The 16,381-nt window shown below is 38.6% G+C and overlaps 1 protein-coding gene across 4 annotated transcripts in view; it reads right to left on the bottom strand.

Moving 5' to 3' along the window:
* IMPG2 (interphotoreceptor matrix proteoglycan 2) overlaps positions 1-16,381 on the bottom strand; it is a 65,662-nt gene that overhangs the window by 12,000 nt on the left and 37,281 nt on the right. The window contains exons 4-14 of one of the 4 annotated variants that reach the window (XM_075265032.1): positions 15,781-15,947; positions 14,938-14,969; positions 14,171-14,194; positions 9,564-9,596; positions 6,693-6,742; positions 4,796-4,887; positions 3,184-3,342; positions 2,893-2,951; positions 2,787-2,807; positions 1,725-1,975; positions 792-877 (exon numbers count right to left, since the gene is read on the bottom strand). In XM_075265032.1, coding sequence (XP_075121133.1) covers positions 792-877; positions 1,725-1,975; positions 2,787-2,807; positions 2,893-2,951; positions 3,184-3,342; positions 4,796-4,887; positions 6,693-6,742; positions 9,564-9,596; positions 14,171-14,194; positions 14,938-14,969; positions 15,781-15,947 — 974 coding nt within the window. Of the gene's footprint in view, positions 1-791; positions 878-1,724; positions 1,976-2,786; positions 2,808-2,892; positions 2,952-3,183; positions 3,343-4,786; positions 4,888-6,692; positions 6,743-9,563; positions 9,597-14,170; positions 14,195-14,937; positions 14,970-15,780; positions 15,948-16,381 lie in introns of all 4 variants that reach the window. The other 3 variants (XM_075265029.1, XM_075265033.1, XM_075265034.1) reach the window with 3 other exon arrangements.

Raw genomic sequence — 16,381 nt, forward strand, 5'->3', positions numbered from 1 at the left:
ACTGATATTTAGGTGTGGAACAACCTGTTAGGTTCTACTGTACGACCTGTTGTACTTAGAAAATAAATAGAGCAATCTGCCCGATTACTTATTTACTAGTTATTTATTCTCACTGGTCAACTTGGTGGACGTTAGTGGCGCATAAAGAGGACCTGTCACCATTCCTGATATATGTGAGATAATAAATATTCATATAATGTTTTGTTCTAAAATTTGACATGGATTTAGCGAACATGTATTCACATAATCCAAAAATATTATTGTAATACAAGTACTTTACATATTAAAAGGAGTCTACCATCTCCTTCAAGCATATTCAACTGCCACCACCACGTTACAGAGCGCATTACTGTGATAAACATCATACTTTTGTTATGTATGTCACTTTCGTAGATTTTGAAAAATACTTTGAAGTAATATGCAAAAGAGGCACTTAGTGCAGTGGAAGTGGCCTTTAGCTCCCGAAGCACTACTCTTGTTGCTAGTAAGTAGGTTGGGTGATGTCATAGCAGTGGGAGGGACAACTCTCAGTACCCAGTACATGGGATGACTGAGGGCGCAGCAAGTTCAGTGCCCCCGGAACTGAAGGTCTGCCCCCAGTGCACCAACTCCCTCATTCACATCATAGTTCAAAGTTGTTTTTCTTCAAATCTACAGAAGTGACATACAGAAGGAAGGTATGTGGTTTATCACTATAATGTGCTCTGTAACACAGTCGTGACATATGAATATGCTTAGGGGAGGTGATGGATTCCCATTAAAAACAGAAATCCCTGTACTCTGGTACTTACAACATCATCTGTAGAAGGAAAAGGAAATGCTGGTTTCTCAGTTACAAAAGACAATTCATTGTAAAGATCTGCTGGAACAGTTTTCACTAAAAGAAGAAAAAAAAATGATCAGCCTGTTTATGGTAAACATAAATATTAATAATAATAATTATTATATAATTAATGTACACAATATATAATTAAAGACTGTCCTAAAAGAGAATAATTGATGACCTGTGCAAGATTGTAGCATATATTCTACTGTCACTTCGATGAGATACAATATTCTGTAATATCTTTATAACATATTATAAGTATTACAGTTTATTGACACTAACTGGCAGCCTTCATTATCTATCTCTAACTTAAAAATTCTGGGGCAACACGGTGGCTCAGTGGTTAACATTGCAGCCTTGCAGCAGAGTCCTGGATTCGAATCCCACCAGGAATAACATCTGCAAGGAGTTTGTATGTTCTCCCCGTGTTTGCGTGGATTTCCTTCCATTCTACAAAGACAAAATGTACATTGTGTTCCCTATATGGGGCTCACAATCTACATTTAAAAAAAAATTCTTCACTATACCAATAATAGTGTCATGCAGGGGCTTTTAGCAGGAGTACACATATAACTTTATGACCATAAACCGATAAAACAATACAGAGATAATCATTTTTTTGTGGATATGCAGATCAGACTGCAAATGCATTGGAGGAGCGCCCAGCTCTCCCCTGAATGTAACGCCTTTATCTCCACGAAAACTCTTGCATCTTTTGCTGAGATTTTTTTCACAACATGCAATTGAGTTGTCTGGAGTGGGTTTCCTTTCCATTTTCCGTCTTTGACTGACAGGGCCACTGAGCTATGCTGAAATCTCGCCTGACCCTGTAGAGCAAAAGGTGTTACATTCAGGTGATCCCGACCTTTCTAACTATATTACCCGGGTAAGTACTTACCATTCACAAGTTGTAGAGAGTCCGCATCTATATCCAATGTGTGGTCTAATAATATCTGTTTGTTCAGAGCATCTACTATGTAATTTCGGAAGCTGCTGACCGTATAAACAGCTGTGGGATTATCTTCAATATAATTCAATGAAGTGTCTTCAATTTTATTGGAATAGAGATTCATGAGGTCCAAGGTTGCGCTGTTAATGGCATCTGCATTTCCTTCAAAAATAACTGCATACTGTACTTGTAAAACAACTCTGTAGTACAAAGAAAATTAAATAATGTTACCACACAAATATAATAAAATAGACAAATGCCATGCTAAATCCAACAGATTTATAGTTTAATTTGAGACAATAAATTCTCCTATGTGTTGCGCCCCTAATTTATTATATGTTTAAGAATCCATTTTTTCACTTATCTAGCAAGAGCGAACGCTTAAAGGGAAAAAATTCACTAAATGTATCAACCAACATCAGTCACTATGAGACATTTGTGCATTTTTAGACTGTCCAGTCTAAGGGTCCATTCACACGGAGTAAATGCGCGCTCATTTTGGCAAAATACACGTGTAAAAATAAGACTCCCATTGACTTCAATGATATTTTTTACAAGTGTAAAAAAATGCGCCAAAAAACGCGGCGTGTTTTTTTACTTTTTTTTACACGTGTAAAAAAAATGTAATTGAAGTCAATGGGAGTCTTATTTTTACACGTGTATTCTTTACATGTGTATTTTGCCAAAATGAGCGTGCGTTTACTCTGAGTGAATGGATTAGTAACAGTAATTATCAGTCCACAGTCATGTGATGTACTGTCCATGGTCATGTGATATACAGTCCATGGTCATGTGATGGACACACAGGTGCAAAAATTCATCATCATCAGACCTACTGTAGATCTAAGGAAATCTTTCCCAGAGTCTCAGGGAATTTAGCCATAGAGCTATTTTTTTCTATGGAATTATATGTGTTTTACAACTTCAAACTACATTATCATGAGAAAATACACTGCACACTATAAAAGATGCACAATATATCGACAACTTAATGATCTATGCTCACTGTACCTGTCATCCTGTATGGAAGGACTGAAAATAAAGAATAATGGACATTAGACATTTTGGGGCATTTCAGTAAACCAGTTAAAGACTATACCTCATTTTGTTACAATACCTGATTTTTTGCACTATGATTTTTTTATATCCAGGCAAAGCCTTGAATACAGGTTCAATCTGAAAAATGAAGCAAAGCAAATTTATTATGTTACCTTTCATATGCCAATAGCACATACGTAATTTTCCTGTACTATAAGCACAGGGTAGTCACTAAATGGTAATAAGAGTTGCGGCGCGTACAGTCACAGACCCCTTAAGAAGGCAGAATTATTATATCAATGATTCAGTTAGCTGGTCAGAATCGACAACAAGACTACAGTACCCTAGAAACTGTTCTCACAAATCTTACCTCTGCAATGAACGTTCCAGTAAACCTTTTATATTCATCACTGGACTTGTCAGCGAGCTCCTTGGTGTATGGCTCATTTTGAATAAAGATACTAAATTCAACCATTTTATCCACTGGTTTGCTTGGATTCTCTGTCACTTTAAAGATTTCATTGTCCATCTAGAAAAATGATATTAATGGTTTAATCATTTTAATGGCCACTATACATTTAATAACTCACTTAGACTAAGGCCCCATATAGTGGGGCTGCCGCAAAAAAAGTGCTGCAGGAAAAATCACAGCGGCAATGCATCTTTGTTTTTCCCACAGCACTTTCACAGAAAGTCCACAGAAGTTTCCTCTATGGACTTTCTGCTTCCATTATACCTATAGGGAAACCATTTTTCTGTTCTTAAAATGGAAGATAAAAAGAAAATCCTGATGAAGATGGTCTAATGAAAGATGGAAATCTGCGTTATTCATCAAATACCTTATTTTATACTGAAGTAGTATAGGCCTCAGCCGAAGAGCATTCATATACATGACTAGTTGTAAACTATGGTATATAAATGTAGAAAATTTTATGTTAACTCTTCATGAGTATAAAAAAAACAGTTGCAGGAAACTTCTACATGGCTATTTCAATACCTTTCAATGTGATAAGATATAATTCTTCAGCAAATTATTAGATTTAGGTTAACGTTTGCTACAAACATAGTAAGTTTACTCAATAGTACCAATCTATTAAAAAAGAAAATGTCATGTCAACATTCTATATGGAAAACACATATACTCAAAGTTCCTCCTAAAGACCTTTCCATAAGGAAAAACGTGCAAGATCAGCAGAGAAGAGTTGATCGCTGTGTGCCAGTGTCTCCCACACCTAGTGGTCAGCTTTTATGGTCAGTGTAAGCCACGGGCAGTCACACATTGAGGTAGTCACAGGTAATATGTAGCATAACATGTCAGTCATAAGGCGGCCACATGAAGTGATTTTAGATTGTCTTCGAGAACTGTATTTTTAAATCTTTTCAAGCGAAGTACCCCCTAGTAAGAAAAAGTCCCAACTGAGTACCCCGTATAGATCTCTTAAAATGACTTAGAATAGTTGGCACCCACAGTGTCAACACGTGTAACATAATGGCCACCACATATAATATAATGATCCTCACAGTGCTCCTACGTGCAATATAATAGCCCCCACAGTGCCCTCACATAAAACATAATGGTTGATACAGTGCACATACATGTAACATGATGGCTCCCATAGCGAAGAGTGTAGGTTGCACTTCACTGTGGGTGTATAGATAGATAGGGTCCAAGTCTTAACATATATTAGAAGAAGAATATCACACTCCAAATGATTGCTTTTAGAATATGCATGTTTTTGTTCATCACACGTGATATCCAGGTAGGGTAAAACGTTTTCTTTTTCTCGCCTTCTTTAGCCTTCTTCTAATGATGGCTCCTATAGTACCTCCTCCTGAAACATAATGGTCACCACAGTGCCCCCAAGTGTAACATAATGGCCCCCACATGGAGAATGCGTGGTGTCTGCGTATCATAGTTTGAGAACCGCTGTTCTAGAATAAAGGAATTTATTACATGAAACTATACACGGTACGTTACTTACATCTTCCTCAGTTTGTGTTTCAGCCACAACGGTAGTAGGTGAATAGTTCTCAATAGGCACTTCATGTGGTGGAGGTACATTGGCTGCTGCATCTAAAAGAAGGCAAAACAGGCGAAAACTTTTTTTTATGTTTAGACGTTTATAAGAAAAAATACTATAACCATGATCTTGCAAGATTACAACATGTTCTACCATATACAGTCCTATGAAAAAGCTTGGGCACCCCTATTAATCTTAATCATTTTTAGTTCTAAATATTTTGGTGTTTGCAGAAGCCATTTCAGTTTGATATATCTAATAACTAATGGACACAGTAATATTTCAGGATTGAAATGAGGTTTATTGTACTAACAGAAAATGTGCAATATGCATTAAACCAAAATTTGACCGGTGCAAAAGTATGGGCACCTCAACAGAAAAGTGACATTAATATTTAGTAGATCCTCCTTTTGCAAAGATAACAGCCTCTAGTCGCTTCCTGTAGCTTTTATTCAGTTCCTGGATCCTGGATGAAGGGAATTTGGACCATTCCTCTTTACAAAACAATTCAAGTTCAGTTAAGTTTGATGGTCGCCGAGCATGGACAGCCCGCTTCAAATCATCCCACAGATGTTCAATGATATTCAGATCTGGGAACTGGGATGGCCATTCCAGGACATTGTAATTGTTCCTCTGCACGAATGCCTGAGTCGATTTGGAGCGGTGTTTTGGATCATTGTCTTGCTGAAATATCCATCCCCGGTGTAACTTCAACTTCGTCACTGATTCTTGAACATTATTCTCAAGAATCTGCTGATACTGAGTGGAATCCATGCGACCCTCAACTTTAACAAGATTCCCGGTGCCGGCATTGGCCACACAGCCCCAAAGCATGATGGAACCTCCACCAAATTTTACAGTGGGTAGCAAGTGTTTTTCTTGGAATGCTGTTTTTTTTGGACGCCATGCATAATGCCTTTTTGTATGACCAAACAACTCAAATCTTTGTTTCATCAGTCCACAGGACCTTCTTCCAAAATGAAGCTGGCTTGTCTAAATGTGCTTTTGCATACCTCAGGCGACTCTGTTTGTGGCGTGCTTGCAGAAATGGCTTCTTTCTCATCACTCTCCCATACAGCTTCTCCTTGTGCAAAGTGTGCTGTATTGTTGACCGATGCACAGTGACACCATCTGCAGCAACATGATGCTGCAGCTCTTTGGAGTTGGTCTGTGGATTGTCCTTGACTGTTCTCACCATTCTTCTTCTCTGCCTTTCTGATATTTTTCTTGGCCTGCCACTTCTGGGCTTAACAAGAACTGTCCCTGTGGTCTTCCATTTCCTTACTATGTTCCTCACAGTGGAAACTGACAGGTTAAATCTCTGAGACAACTTTTTGTATCCTTCCCATGAACAACTATGTTGAACAATCTTTGTTTTCAAATCATTTGAGAGCAGTCTGCCCATGCTTGGCGACCATCAAACTTAACTGAACTTGAATTATTTTGTAAAGAGGAATGGTCCAAAATACCTTCATCCAGGATCCAGGAACTGATTGAAAGCTACAGGAAGCGACTAGAGGCCGTTATCTTTGCAAAAGGAGGATCTACTAAATATTAATGTCACTTTTCTGATGAGGTGCCCATACTTTGGCACCGGTCAAATTTTGGTTTAATGCATATTGCACATTTTCTGTTAGTACAATAAACCTCATTTCAATCATGAAATATTACTGTGTCTATCAGTTATTAGATATATCAAACTAAAAGGGCTGCTGCAAACACCAAAATATTTAGAACTAAAAATGATTAAAATTAATAGGGGTGCCCAAACTTTTTCATAGGACTGTATATGTTCATGTAAATGGGGTTGTACCAAATTTACAAATATGATATATACCCAGAGTAGATCAGTAAGTACCTCGGGTAGTTGTAGCATCCACAGTTTCAGGAGCTGATGTTACATCGGAACTGTAAAGCATTAAAAAAGATATTACAATATCAATAACAGAATCCAGTCGGCACATCATATGATATATATATATATATATATATATATATATATATATATATATATATGATGTTCAGGTATTTAATACAATTTTATATGTTGGCAGAATTGATTTATTTTTATTTATTTTTTAAAAAAAAACATTTCTGCTAAATAAATTGGCTCCATATAAATTTCAGTGTTAAAGAAGAATTTGACAAAAAAAAACCACTGCTGTGGCATTTACGCCGGGGCCCCACTTGGCGTAAATGCCACAGCTTACCCATGGCGAAAACGCGGCATGTATAATAATGCAATTATTGGCATTTTTCTGTCATGTATTTGTTTTAAGAAAAATGACAACAAGAATTGAATTTTCCTTTAACTTTCACAGGTTACAAGCATTTAGATACACTTCCTGTTGTTTTGCAAAAGTATCAACTATATCACAAACAGAATACCATTACCATAGTCAGTAAATACTATTAAAGCAGATTTCGGGGCTGTAAACATAAACATGGCACCCACTCAGAAGATGCGCAGGTGCTGTAGCCACCAAGTCTCAGCTGTTTTGCACAACAGTGGACCTGGCAGACCCTATGATCGGACATTGACCAGAGTATCTGAATGGTTACTTTCACTTTCAATTTTAAGTCCAGTAACAAGTAATGGCTCTCCGCCAGAGAGATCATTAGAGCCATCCTATTACCATGGTAGCCTCAGGCCTTCTGAATGGGCCTGCCAATGCTATAACTATTAAGGCCAGCCTGTATAAAAGTAAATTAAAAAAAACACATTAGGCATTTCTATATCCAAATATGCCCAATCAGTTAAATATAAAAACCTTTATTGCATTGGGTGAACACCATAGCGGGAAAAAAATCAAAATGGCTGAATCATCGTTGTTTTGGTTTTTTTAACTTCACCTTTGCAAAGGACTGTGTTCATGCAAGAAAAACAGTTTCACCTCAGAGAGGTTGCATGCGGTCATGGCGGTGTGCTTTAAAAAGCCATTCCAACTAATTGGTTTTAAAACTGTCCGTCGGCAAGCAGTCCCCTATGCAGTTTCTGCGAGGATTAGGACGGAAACCCAAAGGGCGGACAGGGGTGCAAGTGTGAATGTCCTCTTACACAACTGCGCTTTTTCCAATTCCACCCCATTCTGATTTTTCTCAGGCTTACCAGTAAATTGTACAAAATACTAAATGATGCCATTATGAAGTACAATTTGTATCACAAAAATAAGCTCACACGAAAAAATTTTAAAATATGGATTTTGAAAGTCGAGGAAAAAAAACAAATTCACAAAAATGAAAGGTTACTGTGTCTTCAATAGGCTATTTGTATGAAGATCCTCTTTGAAGAGAAAGGTAAACAATACTTTTTATATGCACAAATACATATCTGTAATTCATAAAATATCATCTGCATATAATTTGGTAGCAGCAATCCCATGACAATATTCAGTAACAGCAATAGTGAGCCAAAGATGGTAGGAGCCAGAGATATTTTGCACAATGGCATGAGAAATATCCATGGATGGGATCCACAGAAATTAAAAGAAAGGTAAATAATTTATCCCTTAAAAAAAAAAAATGACAATTTTTTATGATCAGAAAAGTAAAGCAACAAATTCCCATTGTTGTAATATGTTTAAACATAGGGCGCAGTGAACACAGGAATTATCATTTATCAGCAAAGGACTCTTTTTTATTTTGTCCTCAGCCCTTTCATACAGCCCTGTCAAAGCTTCTCATAGGAGACATTTTAGGCTTGGTTCACATCTGCGTCCGGGGATTCCGTTCCTCTCTCCGCATGAAAAATGTGGATAGAAAAGCACTGCAAGCAGCACTTTTCTCTCTGCATTTTTTGCATGAAAACCACACGGACCCCATTATAGTCTATGGTGTCAACGGGTTTCCTAAGGCAACCACTTTTTTTTATGCGGAATAGGTTTAGTGTGCAGGAATAGTGGACCCCCGAAACGGAAACCCAAACGCAGATGTGAACCTAGCCTGTCATAAAGGATTTATCCTCTTATTCAGTCTAAGAAACAAGTGTGTTAGTCAAAACAATTTGCCTCTTTCTTAGTTTCCAAAGCTGGACAAGACATATAGATAACTTTTTTTCCCATATTCCCTATCCCCTCTATTTAATGGGGCTCTATCATTGGGAAAAGTCATCTTTAACTAAACATATACTCACACAGCCTTTAGAAAGGCTATTCCACACATACCTTTTGTATGTAAATCGCCTCAGTAGTTTTTGAATGAACCCGTTTTTATTCATATGCTAAGTAGCCTCCTCCTTCTATTCTTTCTACATATAAGAAAATGCTATATGAAGTAATACTTTGCAACACTGTAAACTGTAAGTCTAGGGCTAAGCAACAGAATTATTTATACATCTGCATTAAGTTATAGAATTTGCACTGGTGACATTCAGTCACACTAAAATCAGGACAATGCAACTTTGGTCAGGTTCATACATTGTAATAGGAGATGTGTACATAAGAAAGTTTCATCTTTTATACACGACTTTGGAATGACCAAGAACTGCTCATGAAACATTGCCATGTAGCCCTAGCCTTACAGTCACATTTTCTGTTCTTTATGGTCCAATGGATATATGTAATTCCACTCATCTTCAGTTCTATATTGATACAGCAGCCTTTACAAGAATGTAAAATTGTTACAAAGTATTGTTTCCTATTAGTCAGGCTAGCAAACTAGGAGTTTACTGGAAAATGACTTATATGTAAGAGCTATGTAATATATGCTAAGAGCTATAGCTTCTTCTTACCTGCACAGATGAAGCCACAAAGCAATGTCTTTTCTGAATGGTAGTCAAAGTAAGATAAAAAGAACTAAACTTGAGGAGGCAGCAACAAATTTGGAATTCTTGGCTAACAATTTGTAAGAAGTCTATGTCTTATCCATCCTTAAACATGCTTAGATCTCCTAAAACTAGTGTAACTGGCAGTATTGTCTACACACTCTCAGTAACTGTTGGCTGAACACTAATTTAAAAAACAACTACAGTATTACATGCAAACATGCATACACATGGACATGCATAATATGGACAGATTAATAGGTCACTCTCAGATCCATCTGCTGACAATATAGCATTTTTCATATTACATAAAGATTTGATCAGTTGACAATGTGTTTCCTCAATTGTCGTGGGATCCTAGGAATGCTTGGAAAGGCGCTTTTATTAAAGTTCTGATTATTTATTTAATTTGTCTAATCTAGAACGGCAACTAATAATAGCAATAATAATGCTGACACAAATATAATAGTTAAAGAGGACGACTAGTTTCACAACTAATACGCTAATATGACTCTCTACAGTCAACTAGTGCTGTCCACTCCATCTGTGCTTAGTGCTGAAAATAATAGAATGGTGGATGCTGGTGGAAAATCTTCAATTATGCCAGAATCAGTAGAGAAGCACCTATTATTTTGAAGTTGGTGGAGGTGATAAATTGTCGCTTTACAGTTCTAGCAAATCCCAGCCCCACTTGGTGGACAAATTTGTGAAGCATACACGCTACAATTTTAAAAACCATTGCGGTTTTGGAAATTGTAGCATGTCAATTATACCTACGGAAATGCAGGCAGTTTCCCCAAGGGTATAATTGAAGCAGATAGTCTGCAGGGGATGCAGTCTGTGAAAAGTGCTGTGGGAAAAACCACGATATGTTGCTACCACGGTTTTTCCCGCAGCGCTTTATTGCTGCAGGACACTACGTGAGGCCTTAGCCTAAATAAGTCTACCCCCCTAAGTTTTGGGGGGTAGACTTAGTATTCTAAATACTAACTCATATACAACTATTATGCAAAACAGTAAAAAAAATTCTACATTGAGGAAATGTTACATCTGCTAAGGAGCAACTAAATAGTTTATAGCCTGCTAATTAAGTACTTATTCACACAGCAATGCCACGTTTATCAGGTGACTAGGGAGAGACACATGGAATCCCTACAGCTCAACTAATAGGGACATTGAGTGTAGCTATATAGTATTATCGTCTGATACAACATTGGAAGTACAGTGACAGTGTAAAAGTGGCGTTAGGCATAGGTATAGATTAGATCTATAGCACACTATGTATGACCTACTATAGATTGATAAAGCATAGATTCGTAATATGGCAGTATGTAGCATAAATTTACCCATTCACCATTTGACATGGGTTAGTGTTGTTCATTCAACTTGTTTAAATGATAGAAAGTTACAGACACTAGGGTATACATATCATCCCAATACAGTCATGAGAAGCACATAAGAGAGTATCAAAGGACCTGCCCCAGAGTGAGGAACATGTTTCTTAGAAATGTCATGCTACTTGGCAAATAAGATTCCATGGGGAGGGGGTTTTAAATATTGTTACAGTCATAGACACAGTTATGGTTAGGATTTCATAAAGACTGGTATATTATATGCCAGCCCTGATAATCCCTGCATCAGCAGAGGTTTTGCCTCATTTATGGTAAGGCACATAAATCAAATCAAACCTATATGTCTACATTGAAATCGATGCCAGCTTATAGCCCCTTATTGACCCCTAAACTAAACCCCCTCCTCGCCTAACTTCTACTTTACTTGTGTTAAAAAATGTGTACAATTACCCATATCCCTGGATCATATGAATGCCCTAGTGACTTTTTCTGACAGTCTGGTGACATTCCGTTTCACCGCTTCCGAAACAGAACGTCAACAGTATTCTCAACCCCCCCAACCTCATCAATATTTATGTGTCTTCCTGTCTGAGTACGGCTCCTACCCTCTTCCTCTCTTCAAGTGCTTGCTGCAGGCACCCCATCACTACTGCACACACCTCACAGGTACTTTTGGTGTGTACGCAGTAACAGTGATTTAGAAAGGAGGAGCCGCATCCCAGAATGGACGATAGGTAAGTACGATGCAATGGGGGGAGGGGGATCTGGGGGAAGGGTCTTAGTAGGGGGGGAATATATATCTTAGCTAGGGAGACGGGGGGGGGGGGCGACCACTAATAGTGGGCAGAATAGTTTAGCTACGGAGAAAGACAGGGGGATGTAACGGAGTGAGATAGGAGGGGAGAGCAGTGACATGGAGGTAGTGTGGAAGGTACCCAGGAAAGTACATAGCAGGAAACTAACACCCTGCAAACAAATGCAGAAGATACCAGAAGCTCCCACAGAAATCACTAAAAACACTGCTAAAAGTATATGGGTGTACTTATTAACCCATTAATAGCATTAACAGACCTTTAAAAAAAAAAAAAAAAATTGCCCGGAAAACCCCTTTAAGTTTTATTAGTGTTTTTTTGCTTCCATACAATTGCAGTGACATATTGTGTCTCTCACTGGCATTTTTCATTCTTTCAAATAAAAACACAGACCTAAGGCTAAGTTTACACAGGGGGCGGTATAGCGGGTTTTGGCACCGAGAGTGTCGCGGGGAGCCGCGTCACTCTTGGGTCAAAACCCGCCTGCCAAGACTGTCGCGGTTGCAGCTTCAGCCCCAGAGTTGGCTCAAATGAATAGGCCAACTCCAGAGTTTGCTGCCGCCAGGTGGACGGCGCAGCTCGCCGTGGAATCTGCCTGAAGAAAGGGCAGCCCGCTTCTTTTTTCCGTGAGTGGCAGCATGCTGCTCACCGAAAAAAGTAGCCTGGCAGTCTACATAGACGACCATTGTGAGGGGGCGGATTATGACGTGGACTACGCACCATAATCCACCCCCTCTGTGCACGTGTAAATGGGCCCTTAGTATAAGCAGATAGAGGGTTTCTATATAACCACCCTTGATTTACATTACATAGGATGTTGGGTAAAGCTACGTTCAGTTTGGAGAATACATCGAGTTGTGTTTTGAAAAAGTGATGGAAAAGTGCTGCAAGTCTCAACTTTTTCATCCGGTAGTTTCAGCTTAAAAGAACAGACACCCAACATATCCCATTATATTTAATGGGATCTGTCAGGCATCCTTAACTACATGTTATGTTTCTATGATGTATATAGGCAACCAGCATGGGTATTTAGCATACTTGGTAGTTTCTAGGGTTGAGAATCCGGGATCAGAAAAGTTCGGATTCCAATCGGTGATCTAGTAAATTTCACGATCACAATCGGAATTCCGATCCCAATCTTTTCCAGTAGGATCGAGGTCGGAGGTTATTTCCCACAATGGTTGGCTATTGGCCAATCATTGTGGGAAAAACTAACAATGTTAGCTACTGCTACTACAATGTAAAGTAATGGAGGTTTAGCACAGTCCAGTATACGGCATAGCAGGGAGGAAACAGTAGAGTAGATAGTATCTACCTACTCTTCTGTTTCCTCCCTGCTATGCTGTATACTGGACTCTGCTTCATCTCCATTACTGTACATTGACTTGTCTATCTACTCTTCTGCTTCGTCCCTGCTTTACTGTATACTCGGCTCTGCTACATCTCAAATGTAGCAGAGCTGAGTATACAGTAAAGCAGGGATGAAGCAGAAGAGTGGCAGGCTGCGGTAAATCAACTCTGTGCTGCTGCTATAGCTGCCTTTTCTGCAGTAACTGACACTCGACAGCTGTGGCTATTTTAGGTGAGTGCCCTTCTCCCTGCGCTGTACCGCCAGCCAGAGCAGTGCCCTCTCTGCCCAATACCTTTATATCTCTCCAGCATGTTCTCGTAGGCCTGTTCCTGTTCTTCAGTGCGCTGTTGTGAGGACGACGAGGCACTTGCCATATAATAAGCCATGGCTGAAGCCGAGTAGATAGATATTACTGTACATTGACTTGTCTATCTACTTTTCTGCTTCATCCCTGCTTTACCGTATACTCAGCTTTGCTACATCTGAGATGTAGTAGAGCCGAGTATATGGTAAAGCAGGGACGAAGCAGAAGAGTAGATAGACAAGTCAATGTACAATAATGGAGATGTAAGAGAGTCCAGTATACGGCACAGCAGAGAGGAAACAGAAGAGTAGATAGTATTTATCTACTCACGAACTTCAGCCATGGCTTATTATATGGCGATGGCCTCGTCGTTCTCACATAGTGATTAAAAACCAATGTTTTATGGACATTTAAGTGTTCCCTTTCTCTTTCTATGCATTCTAAGAACTTGTATGTATTTTTTGGTAACTTTTTATAGCTTTTGAAAATGATCTTAGAAAAAAAAAAATCCCATTGATTTGTATTAGAATCGGAATTGGGATCGGGATCAGGTTGGAATGAAAAATTATCGGAAATCGGATTTTAAAATCAATCCTGATATCTCAAGATCGACTCAACCCTAGTAGTTTCCAGTCCACAATATATCAATATCAGCTTAGTACTTATTGAGAGACATAAGTAATTTTCCCATCAATAAGCATTGCTACCAACATTGTATATAGGTATTAGTTAAACATTAAGGCACAGTAACTTACCCACATGTCCAGTCATTGCAAGAACTTAGAGCAGAAAATAAAAGCATCAAAAATTATGAATAATGTTGCGATTACATTATGTTTTATAAAGCTTGAGGAGTAAAAAACATACTGATGGCCTTAGTAAGGTAGAGACTGATATTAAAAAACATCCATAGGGGGTTCAAGGATGATTATAAATAAGTTATTGTGCACCTTTGGTACAGAAGTTGTACAACAATAGTAACAGTTACATAACTAATAAAACTATCATATATGTCCAAAAAAAATATCAACTTGAAAACGACACATAACGCTGGGTTCAAACCAGCGCCTGAACTCCGTTTTCAGGTTTCTGTCTTCTGCATGCAGAAGACGAAAACCTGTCATGCGAGTCCGGCCATGAGCGCCGGTGAGTGTTATTTTTAAATCGGACACAGAGTACTGTCCGACTCTGTGTGTGGTTTAAAAAAAACAGTTTCGCCATGGAGCGCATAAAACGCTCACCGGCGCACACAGCCGGAGACTTTTCAAGCCCATTCAAATAAATGGGCTTGAAACATGCCGGTAGGTTTCCGTCTCCTGACCCTGTTTTGTGCAGGAAACGGAAACCTGCAGGACGGAGTACAGGCGCAGATGTCCCTGAGTCAGACTCATTGCTGTGGGCAGCACCAGTATATTGGCAGCATGAATAAAGGCATTGAAAGAATTGCTAACCAATTTGCCAGTTAATGAATAAAAGTCAATGAATTATATTTATGGGATATATAACATATATTGTGACATACCTGCTTGCTGCATGTTTAGTCAAAGCAAGTTTCTGTAAGAGAATAAGTATAGTCAATGTAAAGAATGATATACGATGTAAGTATTTCAATACTCGACCATAACAATTTTCTATGTGAATTTTATGAGACGCGTATCCATTTTTCGTTGATATCAACATGCTTCTCAATTTGATCTTGCACTATGTCTATGGGAATCTGTTCCTTTTGGAATAGAAATACTAGTTTGGCAATAAACCCCGCATCATGTCAGTAGGCTTATTAACCGAGTCATGCATGATGTTAAGGGGGCTGCCCCTAGAGGGCGGTATACAGGGGCACTATTCTCCTAATTACATCCTGGAGAATAGATTTTCATATTTTATTCAATGTTAGGCAGAGCAGTGAAGTCTGTCCATAACAATAAAGTAACTGGTGACCAAACTCAAAAATGACATGAGAACATAGGCTTGAAAGTCCCCTAGGTAAATAAACTTGTAGTGCTCAAGCATGACCACAAGTCCATTGACTTTTATGGGACTTATATAAATAGATGAGTACAGCGCTCCAGCACGTCACTCTCTTGTTCAATGGGTGTCTCAGTAGTCAAACCACCAGTAGTCATACATTTATCAAGTGTCCTGCATTGTTCAATGGGAAAATGGCATATGTTTCTATTAGTGACCCCACAGATTTTTCTAATAAAAGCTTATCTTTCAGGAACTATAGGGTTGGCAATATAGACATCTGATCATTAACCAATGCCAGTCAATCAAGTTACTTATACATTGAAAATGTAACTAACTAGATCTGGATTGAAAAAAAAAAATCTAATTGACACATAAAGATGAGATTTCCATCATTTACCTCTATGACTAACTTGTGATGATCATCTGATTGACTGAATGTCTGGCCTATCTCAAATACAGGCATTGTGCCCTCTTCACACAAATGCATCCAGTGCTGATATTCTGCTTGGTCCGGAAGTCGATCCCAAAATATCTTGAAAACTTCCCAAACTGTTTCTTGGCAAACTGTGCAAATTCACAATAACAAAGAAATACTTGTCATAGCTGAACACATTATGGATGTCAGTAAACATTATCACATAATGGAAGACTAATGTGAAAGCATATTCCCATCTGAAACATCTAGAGCATTTCAACAGGATAAGCCATGAATGCCTGCAAATCTTGGTCTAGTTAATGACTGCTGCATTCTCCATACATTTTAATACAAAGATAGCAATACTTACATATGGCCCTCTCCACTACAGCCTATTGGAGTTAAGAGTGGAGCCATACATGCTAGGATCAGGGGCTACTACCAGAGGTAGCAGCGGTAGCCACTTCCACAGGGCCCGGGATATTACGGGGAAGTGTTTGGGTTTTTTTTTTGCTTTTTTAATAGGCTATTACGTGATAGAGTAACCCCAGCAGGTAACAGTCCCTATTTACTTACTGATCCT

Source organism: Leptodactylus fuscus, chromosome 2 (genome assembly GCF_031893055.1).
Source record: "Leptodactylus fuscus isolate aLepFus1 chromosome 2, aLepFus1.hap2, whole genome shotgun sequence".
In the NCBI taxonomy this organism is placed as follows: Eukaryota; Metazoa; Chordata; class Amphibia; order Anura; family Leptodactylidae; genus Leptodactylus; species Leptodactylus fuscus.